General features: G+C 34.7%; 1 protein-coding gene across 5 annotated transcripts in view; it reads left to right on the forward strand.

Annotated features, from left to right (window-relative positions):
- ANKRD12 (ankyrin repeat domain 12) overlaps nucleotides 1-15573 on the forward strand; it is a 114560-nt gene that overhangs the window by 74448 nt on the left and 24539 nt on the right. Inside the window, exon 1 of one of the 5 annotated variants that reach the window (XM_060310031.1) lies at nucleotides 3110-3177. The exons of 3 other annotated variants lie outside the window; for them this stretch is intronic. In XM_060310031.1, coding sequence (XP_060166014.1) covers nucleotides 3147-3177 — 31 coding nt within the window. In that variant the 5' untranslated portion in view covers nucleotides 3110-3146. Of the gene's footprint in view, nucleotides 1-3109; nucleotides 3178-6676; nucleotides 7182-15573 lie in introns of those variants that run through there. One more of the 5 variants, XM_030836633.3, reaches the window with a different exon arrangement.

Raw genomic sequence — 15573 nt, forward strand, 5'->3', positions numbered from 1 at the left:
TTTCTTAATTGGAATATAGTTGTTTTACAATGTTGTGTTAGTTCTGCTGTGCAGCAAAGTGAATCAGTCATGTGTATACATATCCACTCTTCTTTAGATTTCCTTCCCATTTAGGTCACCACAGAGCACTGAGTAAGTTCCCTGTGCTATACAGTAGGTTCTCGTTAGTTATCTATTTTATACATAGTAGTGTATATATGCCAATCCTAATCTCCCAATTCATCCTACCCCCGCTTCCCTGCTTGGTAACTGTAAGTTTGTTCTCTACACCTGTGACTCTATTTCTGCTTTGCAAATAAGTTCATCTGTACCATTTTTCTAGATTCCACATGCAAGCAATATTATACATTTGTTGTTTTCTTTCTGACTTACTTCACTTTGTATGACAATCTGTAGGTCCATCCACATCTCTGCAAATGACACTATTTCATTATTTTTTATGGCTGAGTAATATTCCATTGTGTATATGTACCACATCTTTATCCATTCCTCTGTCGATGGACATTTAGGTTGCTTCCATGTCCTGGCTATAGTAGGAGCTCTAACAGATTTAGCATATGAATAATAGCTAGTTATGGGAATTTAAAAGGGAAAAAAAGAAACAGGTGGAGAATAGTCCATAATTATACAAATAGAAAAAAATGTTCCTGAGCTGAAGCAAGCCCAAGTCTATCAATTATAAAGCTCCAGGTGGATATAATATATAATTTATCAATTATAAAGCTCCAGGTGGATTGATGGAAGAAGCATGTACACATACCCCTAGACATATTTTGATCAAATTCCTTGTAAATTCTGAGTGTAGCAAGTTACAAGGAAATACAGTCGCATTGGCATTGGACTTCTAACTTACAACAGTGGAAGATAGACTACTGAGAGAAAAGAACTGCAGCATAAGAATTATGTACCTGGCCAAGGTATTGTTCACCTGTTAGGGTAAAGGAAAGATAATTTAGGGGTTTAAAAGCTATATCAATGTATTTTCTTACTTTTCAAAAAAAGAAGTCATGGAAGAATAAACCAACAACCTATAAAAGTGGTTACCTAATAGGAGAAGGGGTTAAAAGAAAGGCATGTGAATTGTTAGTCTTTTTGAAAAACAGCCTGGCAACAGCTAACAAAATACAAGGGCTCTTACCTTTTAGAGAAATATACTGAAATATTTCTGGATGAAATGATACCATGAATGGGATGTGCTTCAAAATGATACAGGAGTAGGATGAATAGAGGTATGGGTTGGCCAGAGATTGATGGCTGTTGGAGCTGAGTGATGAATACATGGGGGATCAGTATAACATTCTGTCTACTTTTGTGTAAAGTCAAATTTTACCATTATAAACACAGTTTTAAAAATACTTATGCTCCTTAATATAGTAGTCATACTTCTGGGAATATCCCATGTTTATTACAGCAGTGTTTTCAGTGGCAAAAGAAAAAGTGTGTAGTCATACAGGGGATCAGTTGCATAAATCAAGGTGTACAGCCACACCACAGACTATTGTACAGCCATGAAAAGGTGTATCTTAACACTGTACCAGTCACTTGGAGAGATTTTCATAAGATATTGTTGAGTCAGAACAGTCAAGATGAAGGCTCATAATATCTCATTTTTGTAAAATGAACAATGTTTTAAAAATCTGTATGTATATGCACATATATTTGTGTAAAATTTTATAAACATGGAGTAAAATCTGGAAGGATGTATCTTAGGTTGCTAATGAGGCATGTGTTGGGGGTCAGGTGGCAGAGGAAGGGATAACTTGGGTGGACGGAAAGGAGGTAGAGCTGGACACAGTCATGTGATAATATTTTTGTACACATAAAATATACAGGACTCTACAAAATCTCTTGCCCTGCACCACTGTTTATTTAATCCCAATTCCATTCCCTTCACAATTAAGTTTCTTAAAGTGCATTGTGGTGCACTTGAAGTACCTTCCATCCAATCTATGTTTACTAACATCGCACATGATCTTCCAACAACAGACCCCTTAGCTGTCTTTTTGGTCTCTCTGTGGGATTTGACAGTGTTGACTGTGTTCTTCCCAAAATTCTCTGGTCCTGGTTTCAGAGAGGCAGTTCTCTCCTGGCTTTTTCTCCTGGAAGATAATTCTCTTCCAGCTTCTCAGACTGTTCCTTCTCAGGTTCCTTCCAGATCTCATCTCTTCGTTTCTTCCTCATTCTCTTCCCGTACACCCCTGTGTTTATTTTTCCAAAGATTTACTTTCTGGAACCCTCTTCTCATACCAGATAATCTCCCAAATAAAGTTCACCCACACTTACAGCTTTAACTACCATCTATGTTGTGAAGCCTTTTAAATATCTCTTTATTCCATACCTTTCGCTTACGCTTCATGCGTATATATTTAACTGCTCTCCGGATGTTACCACTTAGAATTACCACAGAAATCAGTGTACCTGGAATGAACTACTTTTTCCCCATTTACACTCCTCTTCTTGTTTTTCCTGTCTCATCATTCAGCTATATGTATGTCCTAAACTTGATAGTCATCCTAAATTCGTCTTCTTCCTTTTTCTTCAGGTCAATTAGTCTACAACTGTGTTTGTGCACCCATGATGTGTTAGGCATTGTTTAAGCACTGGAGATCTAGCTGATTAGGAAAGTGGAGATACTAACATAATCATCCCCTAACCCTTGTCACTTCTTATTTTCAAAATATTTGTAAATCAATCTACCAGTTGCAAGCTGAAAGTCATTTGAACATCTTTGTGCTATGTGAAATCAGGATTATAATAGCTGAATTACATAGGCTTCCTCAAGAAAGTAAGAAAATAAGATTTGAAAAATAGGAACATTTCATATGGTATGTTAATACTCCCATTTATTATGGCTACAAACTCTGCAATCTTGGTCTCTTCAGAAAACAGTAGCTGTGAAAAGCAGCTTTGGTTAAAAATCTTTCTATGAGAAAGCAGCACTGCAGTAAGTTTTTCCCATGGAAGAAGTTAGGTATCTTATTTGAACTTACATGTTTCATTAGAGTGAAACACATCTTTTAGAATCTTTTTTGATTATCACTGATATTGTTTCATGTGTTCATCAGCTATGTATTGATTTTTCAGCATACTTATTTTCCTCATGGTGAATGTGCCTGAATTATTGCTTGATCAAAATCCCTCAAGGAATGATTCAAAAATCATCAGTAAAAATCATCCGTAAGTATCATACAAAGATTTTGAAGTTGCTGAAAAAGACTGATAAAAATACCCAAATTTATTGCTTAATTTACATGAGGTCCTTGTTAGACTTAACGTCATCTAATCTAAATTCAGAATGTGTTAATATTTAATCAGGTATTCATTTTACTGCCCATAGACATTTGTACATATAAAGCCTGATAGCATTGTTACCCATCTTGTATGTTATGTCATCCATGTGACAGATACACTTTAAGTGTTGCAAAGTTAGAGAATATAACTGACTATGGATTTCAGAACTTAATAAATTTGGAGTAGATAAAAAGGTACTATACATGTAACATTTTAAAATACGGTTTATTCCATTAGTCATTGTGCTTTGTGACAGTGCTACTGAGAGTAGCTGTTCTACAAACTGTTACTATTCCTCAGGATACAGAGCTTGTGCCAGAATGTACATCAGTGCACTGCTTCCTTCATCATAGAGGAAAAAGTGCTGTGACAAAGATGTCAGCTGAACTAAGTGTGCTCGTGACATAACTGATTTCCGTCTCTGGCACAAGCCCGTTATTTCATTGTTTCATCACAGATTTGTAATAAACAATTGGCAGAGTGGCCTTAAGTTCATGGACCACAACTGAGTAGCCATTTTATGTTGTGCATATCAGACGTTTATGATATTGTTGCAGGAAATACATGTCCTGGTTACTACAGCTTATTTGTATACAAATGTGTGGCACTTTTAAATTTGCATAATTCTTTAGTTGTTTTCCCCCAACCTCTGCCCTTATTCCACATTACCTTCCTGACAGAATTCTATCTAATAACAGTGTTTGCTACAAATAATTGCTTCTTGCTACCCTGCTGAAAACTCAGTCATATTCAGAGAGCCAGACCATGCTTATACACCATAATTATGGTAACAGAGGTGTCACACAGTGCCTACCCCGATACTTTCTGACACTCCTTAATTGCCAAAGTAGAGATTCTGCTGCAAGTTTGCAGACCCTGGTTTTATTACTTAAACACAGTGCCCAGTGGGCAAAGTTGAAAATGCCAGGCATTGTTAAAATAATTATTCATCCTTTTCTTATCTTACTTTGACTGCCAATAATCTGGCCATGTTTATTAAGCAGCTGCTATACACTTTCCTCACTTGTATGCTTCAGCTTAAGCAAGGAAATGCTCCATCATAATAAATAGACAAGCTACATTTAGAGTCTACCATAAGACAGATTAGGAAACTTTTTAAAAGACCGTGATATGTTGTTACCCTCTAGTGTTTACTGAGTGCATTTCTGTGTCATAAAATACACAAAATGACCAGTATTTTGAAGTCTTATTTTCTTAATGTTAAAACAGTAGATTGTAACTATTCTAAATATATTGTCATATTTGGTAAACTCATATCCTCAGTTTTATATTTCAGGAGCTATGAAAATATGACTGTTGATACATGCACATATGGAATTATAACAGTTAATAAATCAAGAGGTACGAAAAACAATTATTTAAGTCAAAATATACCAGAAATTTTTATTAAATGGATTATGTGATGTTAACAGTTTAACTATAAGTAGGAAGAAGCATCACCTTTGGAAGTTTTAAAGCAAACTTTTTAACCTTGGAAGCATAAACACTACAGGTAGAAATTACATAGCATAAGCACCATATTTGGTGTCAGCACCCTTTATTTTGCACATGTATGTCACTGTAGTATTGTTGCTTACAAGAAATGAAAAGGCACTTAAATATCCATGATGTGCAGAGGGCTGAGCATATAGCATGATAAGCAATGAGATATTCTTTAATGATCAATTAAAAGAAATTCTGGGACTTCCCTGGTGGCGCAGTGGTTAAGACTCCACACTCCCAATGCAAGGGGCCCAGGTTCGATCCCTGGTCAGGGAACTAGATCCCACATTCATGCCACAACTAAGGAGCCTGCGAGCTGCAACTAAGACCCAGTACAACCAAATAAATAAGTTTAAAAAAAAAAAAAAAGAAATTCTATCACTGTGTTTTGCATGCTCTGCTTTTTCTCCTCTGCTTTGTGACATATATGGTGCACTTTATACACAGAGTTCTGATTTTACTTTTTCAAACTTTTTTCTAAATATCACCAGCTACTTCTACCTGAAACTTAAACAGCCAAAACCCCTACAGTTCTCTTATTTGAAAATCAGTACTTTAAAATCAATACAGATTTTATCATGTGTTTTATGTGGATTCATTATATCAACCTAATTCTAAAGCTTAAGAATTTTAAATTCAAAGTTGAGTGTTTTTTTTTAAGAAAATTTTATATGTCAAATTTTGTTAAGTAGAGAAAAAGGGAAAGAAATTATGAATACCTAAATTACCGTACTATAAGCATTTATTCTTTAGTAGTGTCTATAAAAATTACATAGTTCTATATTTTTTCCTTGTTCATGTATCAGAAAAATAAATGGGAAATTGTGACTGCAGCTGGGATGCTCTTTGGATGCAAATGAATATGTCTTTAAATTTTTATGTTACACAAAATAATAGTCTTCTAAATATCTCTCTTTGAATTTTATGTAAATATAGTAGTCAAGAAATTTTTAGTGTGTTTGCCCAAAATATGTAAAATTGGCTTATTGCAAATACCAAAACTAATAGATTTTTTGTTAAAAATATTTTAGCTTGATGGTTTTCCTTAAAAACTGAATTTGTACCAGTGCCTAGCAACTTAAAGTGAGTCTGTCACATAATTATGGTCCTTGAGATATTGCTGAATATTTAAGACTTAAAGCTCTGTGAAGGGTACATTTGGGCAGAACCCTTAAAAAAAGACCTTTGACTTTAAAATATATATGCATACAGTTAAATGAGTTTAGCCTTAGTTATCATCATCCTGTTTTATCTAGTCATGGTTTGAAGGACCTCCATGTAATATATATATATGTATGTATGTGTGTGTGTATATATATATATATATACAGAGAGAGAGAGAGAGAGAGAGAGATAAATATCTATCTATTTATCTATCTGTCTATCTGTCTATATATATATATATAGATGGAATAGCCGAGACTGGGTGATTTTTGTCAGTTTCCTATAGTGACATCAAAATTTTTGTAGTGATACCAATCGTATTTTTCAGAGGGGGAAAATCTTGATTAACTTATACTTTATAGAATTCGTTTCTGTGTTACTGACATGTTGGTAGAAAGGCCATGCATAACTAATAGAGGGAGTGTAAAGAATGGTGTGATACTTGATTTTACTTTTTATGTAAATTTTGCTTTTAGACATAGTATTTTCAATTATTGATTATATTCTCTTCCCTCTCCAGCTCACCCCAAAATTCTTAGCTATAACTCTCTTATCTATATCTGTTACTTTAGAAATACAGTGAAAATATGTTCTCATATGGCATACTTACTTCCAAATAAATGTATGACTACTTTTCTCCTGTATAGTAGAATTAAAATATCTAACCTTTACTTAAGAAAATTGAGGTTTAGAAATGGAAATTTAGAAGAAACTGTATACAGTTACCCAATATTTTATTTTCCTGTTTCTTAAGCTGCATTTCTCAGTCAATTTAGGGATATAAAAGCTGTAAAGATTTGTTTCCTAAAATGCAGGTGTTTTTTTCTAATGTTACTTCCTTAGCTAGGTAACATAAATAAGTTATATAATCAATTCTTAAATATATTAGTTGTGGTTAGTGGACTATTGCAAAGCAGAGGAACAACCCAAATAGGCATAAGAGAAGCCTGCCTCAGTTGTGAACTACCCCTGTCAGTGGAGCCCCGGAGACTCTGAAACTCAGAGAAGACTGCAGTTAGAGAGGACCATGGACCACTCCTGCAGGGGTACACCTGCTGTAGAGGTCCTCCACAAAACTGCTGAAGAAACAAGTTTTCCCCTTTATCAGTATGAAAAGAAATCCAGAGATTTGAGGAAAATCAACTGAATGAAAACAAGAAGGGCCAAAATGAACAAGCACAACAGCTGATTTGGAGAATGTAAATTACATAGGAAGCAGAAGGGTAAGTTCTTCTCAGTATGCGTGGAGACACTGGGGGTGGGGGGCAGTCGATCCACTAACCATAACAAAAGGCCACCCTGAAAAAGTCGACAAGGGAAGTCCCTGAAATTCAAAATCTTTATCGTTACTGAAAGTAAATATTCCATATAGGACTAAAGAATAGACTGGACATCGCTGCAGATTTAATTTGAGATCTATGAGAAGGACAACATATAAAACATTAAAAAAATACATTGGAAATATGAGAAAAATGGTACAAACATACCCAGGATAGGTAGTATTCATTTTACAAAAAAGTGCAAATGTTGGGAGAAAGTAATTTTTTAATGGAAGAAGATGTCCCTTAACTGAAGAAAGAGGGTAATTTTACTTAAAAACAAAAGCAAAACAAAAAGCAAGGAAAGGATACATTTACATGTATCTAGATGTATCCACATCTAGATACATCATGACTTCAAGGATAAAGATTATTTAAAATCTTATAAACACCTGGACTCAGAGGTAAACATGTTACCTACAGAAGGAGAGGGAATCCGATTTCTTGTTCTTAAAGATGTTGTGAGAAGACTGTGTAGCTACAGTCACAACGTTCTGTGAAAATTATTTTGAACCTAGAATTCTATTCCCAACCTGTCACTCAAGTGCAAGGGCTAAAGAAAAACATCATTAGACATACTTTCTATTCTCTTTCTGAAAAAATTATTCAAATATATTACTTTTCAGTGACACAGAATACAAGTCTAAGAGGAAAATATGAAGACTAACTACGGATTTTGATGAAAAATTTGCAAGTGACAGCAATGAGCAACTGGCATATTTTAGGACAAAATGTCAGAGAGCTTTGTGAAAAATGTTATCAAGAAAAGAGTAGATTACAATATACATAGTGTGTTAATTAGATTCTGAGAATTCACTGTGTCATGATATTGATAATATGAAGATGAACAAGACAGAAGGCAAAACCTCAAGGGAAAATAAACTATATATACAAGTCACAGGCTAAATATTGACAGAAAGCAAGCTAAAATGTGGTCTGAGTTGGAGGTGCTCATGGAGTATAAGCGTGCTTTCTGAAATGACAATAGTAAACCGCCTTGGTCAGGGAATTTAGAAGAGCCAAGAGGACAGACTTGAGGTTCAGAAATTCTGTTCACTTTATTATTTCTAAGTTAGTTAAATTCAAATAAAATCAAATGTAATACTTTAAGTTATGAAGGATGATTCTCTTGAGTGATGGGGCTATATTATGGTTGGCTTTTCTTTACCCATCTCTATATTCTCCTGGTTTTCTAACATTAACTGTTTTTTACTTTTATAATAAAAGAATAATAAATACTATTTGAAAATGAAACAAAAACAATGTTAATAAATGAAGATCACTAAAGAAGTTTATGTTAGGACTTTTTTATGCATTAGTGCATCTCTGAATAAAAATGATATATATAAACACAATTCCAATTTTTTTTTTAAAGTACTATTCCTGTTAAAAGAATTCATCATTCTGATTGAGTACGTTACACCAAAAAAAAAAAAAAGGCTTTCAACATTGTAGACTTTTTGGCAATGGAAATCAAGCCAAAACCATCATTTTTTCCCCACTGTTTGGAGTGCTGTATTAATTTAATCATAAGAGCTCGTATTTTAGTGCTCCTATACTATTATCTAGGTTTCAGCCCTGGATCTCAAGTTGTGGGCAAGTTAGTTAACCTGTACATGCTTACGTTCCACATCTGTAAAATAGGAATTACAGTACATAGAGTTCCTGAGTACATACAGTACTTATGGTGGTGTGGTAAATAAAGGTTAAATGAGTTAATATACAAAGACACATAGACTGTAGACTGGCACAGAGTAAGCACTTGATAAATGTTTCCTTTAAAAACAGTGAAAACCTGAAATAAAGTTATCATATTAGTCATGTCCAGTTATTTAAAATGAAACATTCAGGACCATCCTTTATATGATACTGCAGTCTTATAATCTTTAAAATGTCATTTTTATTTACCATCGTAAAGATGAAAACTCTAATCAAGTTCACTGGTTTATATAATCATTTAGTCAAGATGGCTTTTTTCCTTTATTTTTTTTTCTAGCTTTATTGAGATAATTGACATATAACATTGTATAAGTTTAAGGTGTAAGTGTAATTATTTGATATATGTATATATTGCAAAGTGATTACCACAGTAAGGTTAGTTGACACATCCACCACCTGATTACAATTTTGTGTGTGTGTGTGTGTGTGTGTGTGTGTGTGTGTTGTAAGAACGTTTAAAATCTACCCTTAGCAACTTTCAGGTATACAATACAGTATTGTTAACTGTAGTCACCTTGCTGGTATGATTTTTTTGTTTTTTGCCATAGAGCCTACAGTTACCTAATTTACTGTCTTTTTTTTTTTTTGTCTTTTTTTTTTAATTTACTGTCTTTAATGAAAGAGTATCTTTTCATATGTATTCCTGAAAATGTGCTTACATATTACCTGATTTTATACTCAGAAAATTATTTATTTTAAAACTCCCTAAGTATAGTATATATGTTATGGTGGGGGGGTTAATTCTGTACATTGCATGATATATTCATTGTTGATAACATTTTAAAATAGATTAATTGTATGCAAATTAATGTTTTTTGTTTCAATATAGAATTTTTTTTTTTTTTTTTTTTTTTGCGGTACGCAGGCCTCTCACTGTTGTGGCCCTCGCGTTGCGGAGCACAGGCTCCGGACGCGCAGGCTCAGCGGCCGTGGCTCACGGGCCTAGCTGCTCCGCGGCACGTGGGGTCTTCCCGGACCGGGGCACGAACCCGTGTCCCCTGCATGGGCAGGCGGACTCTCAACCACTGCGCCACCAGGGAAGCCCAATATAGAAATTTTTAATTTTTAATCTCTATAGTGAAAGTACAGAGCAGAAAGAGGAGTAGTATTACAAACCCATGTATACTTATTACCCACTTTTAATCATTACCACCTTGGCAATGGCCAATCTTATTTTGTTCTATCCATTCTTCCCTATCCCATCTTTGAAGTCATTTTATTAGAAAATGTTTTAGTAGGTACCTCTTAAAAGATAGGAATTAAAAAAAAAAAACATAATATCAGTATCATACCTAAGCTAACTAAACTGGATTCCTAGTAAATATTTGGTTATTGTTCCAAGTTCTCATTGCCTCATAAAATCATAAGTTTTTTTCAACTTTTTCAAAGTCTGAATCCAAATGAAGTCCATATATTGCAGTTGGGTGAGACGTTTGAGTATCTTTTAATCTGTAAATATTCCCTTCCATTCTTACGTTCTTGTATTCTTCTGTTGTTGAAAAAATCATGTGCCTGGCAGTTTTTCCCAAAGTCTGGATTTTGCTCATTGCATCTCCATGACTTTAGTTAAGGAAAACTATTTTCCAAGTATTTTTCTTATCTCAATTTCACATTTTCTTTGTTAACCTACAATGAGTTTAGTGGTAAACTGACTTTAATACTGGAAAGGAAGAGTTGCTTGTGGTGATTACAAAGGGATTTAGCCACAGGTTGAGCAGGAGATTATTTTAATGGTTCTGATCAATTTTCTTAATTTTTGTCAAGACAGAGGTGAACATTAGGCTCCTTTTGAAACTAATTTCTAGCACTTAGTATTGGCATAAACTCTGTATAAGTTATCTAAATATTTTACATGCTGATATTGCCTGTAATTTTAAACCTTATTTTTCATCACTGCTTTTCAAAATGTGACACACTCTAATATATATCTAGTATTTATATGGGTTCTCTAATTTTCCTTTTCTTCACAATTGAACAGTCTTTATTTCAGCTTCTGAAGGGGGCTAATTTTTCCATTTTCATAAAATACAAAATACATATGTACTCAAATAATTGTACAGACACCACACTATATAAAGATGGTGCCATTGTTTAAAAGTAAATTTCTGGCTGACTCAAAAAGGTTCAGCAGCTGATGCATAAAAGCATGCGCTCAGTACAGGAAGAATATTGGAAGTGTTAGTGCATAAGGTGTGAAAGTGCAGGCTATACAAAATCTAAGGGTGGCTGAAAGCCGTTCAAGTGACAGACCTAATCTCCACGTGACCAGTGCTGTGGGAACTGATACCGTGTGGGTGAAGTGGTTGCCACCTCTTCAAAGTGCTGACTTTAAGAAGACGTCAGCAATGAATGAGTCAGACTGTAGTAGTAGTCAGTGGCACTTGGACGTTAAACAGAATTGTAAAGTGGATAAATTTGTGTTACATGGCTTTTTTTTTTAACGTCTTCAGTGGAGCATAATTGCTTTACAGTAGTGTGTTAGTTTCTACTTGTGTTACATGTTTCTGTTCCTTTCTACAGTCCTCCTGTCTGTCCAGTATAAGCACCCCGACTTGATTTCTTGATGTCTTAATCCAGTTCTGAAATCCTCTAGTTGTATACTCATTCTACATTTATTAAGTATCTGCACATGCTAGGTATTACAAAAGTCCCTAAGTATAAGTCACAGACTTGTATTTGAAGTATCTGTTGGGTAAGTGAAAAACAGAACAGTAGAGTTACCTCACTGGAGGTTACCTTCCCACAAAGAACTCCCAAATTCCATCAACAGGCCTTTTTATTCTCAGTAAATGCACTACTATCCCTACCATCATCCGACCCACAAATAGATGATACCTAATTTTTTCATTCTCCAGGTGTTATAATTTACACAGGTGCTTATTAATAAAGTAATATACTTTTATAAGTTTACAGGAAGCTGAAGTGTGCGCGCATGCACGTGCATGTATGCACGTATTCATCTAGAATAGGTGGAATGTATAGGGGATATTGTAGAACAGATAGTCTTCTCTTTGCCCCTTGACTTTCCTGGGAAACGATCTTTGACCTCCCAAATCCCAGTGATCAGAATAGCAGCAATAAAATATACACATCTTTTGGAATGGTTTCAAACCAGTGATGTTCCCAGGGGTAAATGAGAAGTTAACTTTACCTCCTTCCAGATCAATCCAAATAAACATATAAGTAAATACCAATGCAAACGTAGCCTCAAGACAAGTCCCCTACCCAACCTCCTCCCCACAACAGATTCCTACCCCTATGCCCTTCCTAAAATATAAATTCTTGAACTGCACCTCTCCTTGACCGATAATCTAAAATATCTTCTAGTTAAGTAGTTGGAAAATAATAAAGAGTAACTGAGTAAAGACAAATATATGATATTTAATCTTTGGAATCTAAAATAAATGATACAAATGAGCTTATTTACAACACAGAAACAGACTCACAGACATAGAACACAAATTTATGGTTACCAAAGGGGAAAGTGGGGGTGGGGTAGATTAGAGGTTGAGATTAACAGATACACACTACTATATTCAAAATAGATAAACAACAAGGATTTATACACAGAACTATATTCAGTATCTTATAACTACCTATAATGGAAAAGATGGAAAAAAATATATACATATGTATATAAAACTGAGTTACCTGAAACTAACACAATATTGTAAATCAACTATACTTCAGTTTTTTTAAAAAAGTAACTGATGAGAATCTACATAAACATGCATAGAAGTTTGGGGAATAGGAAGTAATACACTGGTATGGCAAATGTGTATAGCAAGAAGGAATGAAAGATGGGAGATTATGTGTAGAACACGCTCTGAAGGCGGATGAAGACACCCCAGGATATAGCCCTTCATGGTGAGGTGACCTTGGACAAGCTACTTATTAGCTCTTACTCTGTTTACATGTCTCTTAAATGGGGATAATAATTGATGGTATTAATAGTTGATGGTAGTAGTAGTAGAGATAGTGCTTCAGTTTTGGGGAAGTCTTTTATCCTAGAGGCAGGAACCCTCAGATGAGAAGAAACATGATATGATCTGTAATGCTGGCCACATTGTGGTTTCAGGTGATAACTGATCTAGGCAAGCACTGGTGAGGACCTGAGCTGGGACAGTGGCCACGGGGATCGAGAGAAGATGGATGTAAGAGATAGTCCAGAGAGTGACACTTGAATGGTTGAATTTGGAAGCTGAGGAATTGAGAGAGTTGCAAAAGACTCTGAGGTTTTTATTTTGCATAAGTGGGTTGTTGTCATGCCAGAGGTGGGAAAACATTGGCTTTTAGCAGCAAGAGGAAGCAGTTGTGGGAGAGAAAGTAATGAGTTGAATGTGCTCAGTCTTGAATTAGGGTGATTGAAAGGAGTCCAAGAAGTTCCAGGTTAGGCAGTTGAATCTCAGAGGAAAAGTAGAGACTTGGACTTGCCTATAAGTTCTTTAAGTTTAGGGTCATGGTATATTTAGTTTTGTTTTGTCATCACCCACTCCCGAAGTATATGTGACTTTAGTAGAATATAGTTATGTTTCCTGAAGATGTGTAATCATTAATATAATCAGACTATTTTAAAAGCCCAGAATCTGTTGATTTTCTTATTAGGCATGTGAAATATAATTGCTTCGTCAAATGCATGCTGGTTATTTTGGAGAGATTTTGAAGGAGGAGGGATTTACTTTATATACTGTCATCTTCCTGTATTGGTCACATCTGTTCCTTTTGGATTCCATACAAAATAAGATGGAAATTTATGGTAGCCTCAGTAGGGGAAAAGTCAAGCCTAAGGATAATTGTGATCTCAAGTAACATTTAGCTATTCTTTAAATGTCACTAGTGTTAGTTGCAAATATCTTAGAGTGCCTTGAGAGGTACAGAGCAACTTTCAAATGTGTTTGTTTTTTAACAATTAAATTTCATTTTGTTATTTAGCATTTTTGCATGGAGAAGAAAAATGTTTTAATGAAAAATTTAATGTTTTAATGATTGCTTATTTCTCACTTTTCTTCCTAGTTTCCCAAATAAAATTGTTGAGATGCTAAACATAAACATTTTTTAAAGGAGCTTTTTATCAGAAATAATTTGGTAAAATGTTTTAAGTACGAGTTCAAATTTAGTGACTAAATAGATATTAAAGACTAAAAAGATTGCAACAGATTAGAAAATAATGCAGTATAATGATAACCATGGCCATTTTGAGAACAAGGATTTGAGGATTTGGATTCTAGGTGAATTTCTTACTCTAAGCAATCATCTCCTAAGGGAGGCAGAGCAAACAATTTTTTTAAGCTACTACTGCACTAGAATTCCAAGACCAGCTTGATCTATAGTCCTGGGTAAAGTAAATCAAAAAGGTTTGGACTGCTTAGGGAAGAAAAGGGTTTCAGCCTGGTCTGACAGTGAAATGGCATCACAGAATTGTAGTATCTTTGCTGGGGTCACAGACTAGCCAGCTTCATGAGAACCATGCAGGGTCGTTGCTGCTGGTGCTGAGAATCACGTGCAGAGAGGAGCGAGCCTGTTGGGCAGGTGCAACTCAGTGACCAGAGCCAGGCTGCTATCCTTCCCTGGAGTAATTCCACACTCTTCATCACGGACATATCATGTACCATGAGGCTAACTTATTCACTTTAGAACTTATGTTTTTCCCTTTTAAAAAAGTAGGAGTCTCTTTAAAAGAACCATGGGGGAAAAAACATATCTGTGTTGGAGAGCATTGCTTAATTACCTTCAGTTGATGAATCAGGAGCACAGATGACAACCTTATATCTCTCAGGTACACGTATGTGTGTAACTCAGAGAATGTGCATTTGACCTTTAATATGTATATTCAGAATGGTAAGCACTATGATATAGTGATTGAAACATACACAGGAGTATGTGTGTAGTATAATTTAAGTAATATATTAATATGCATAGGCAAAGAAGACCAGAAGAAAATAGGATGAAGAAATTATAAAGTGATGTTAACACAGGAGAAATACAAACACATGGAAAAATGAGCCACACCTGTAATCAAAAAATCGAACAAATAGTGGTACCATTTTATACCTATTAGTGTAGTTTTTAAAAATATTTTTTCTGATGTTAAAACTAATACATGTGTTAGGCTAGGAATTTGGAAAATACAGCAAAACTTGAAAAAATAAAAAGGCATAATTCCTCTGGCCAGAGTTTAATATGGATACTATTTTGATGTATTTCTCTCATTTCTTTTTCCCTACATACACACACACACACAGACAAATTTATATACTGCTATTTTCAACTGATAAGCTATACAAAAGTTTTTTCTAAATTATTAAGTATAATATCCAATAATTAGGACAACCTGAATGTCCCCTCAGGAGAATCCGTTTAAATGATTACACATTAACTCCATGTAATATGCAGCCCTTAAAAACAGTAATAAAGAAAATGCAACTTCAAAAGAAAATATCTACAACTGTTCAATGAAAAAAAGCCATATATTAAATGGGACATACTGTGGTTTGAGCTCCTTATTTTCATAATAGTTGTTTTCATGCCGTTAAAGCCTACCTGAACTTCCTATACATCCTTCCTGCCTCAGTTCAGT

The sequence above is a fragment of the Globicephala melas genome, chromosome 13, assembly GCF_963455315.2.
Source record: "Globicephala melas chromosome 13, mGloMel1.2, whole genome shotgun sequence".
NCBI classification, from domain to species: domain Eukaryota; kingdom Metazoa; phylum Chordata; class Mammalia; order Artiodactyla; family Delphinidae; genus Globicephala; species Globicephala melas.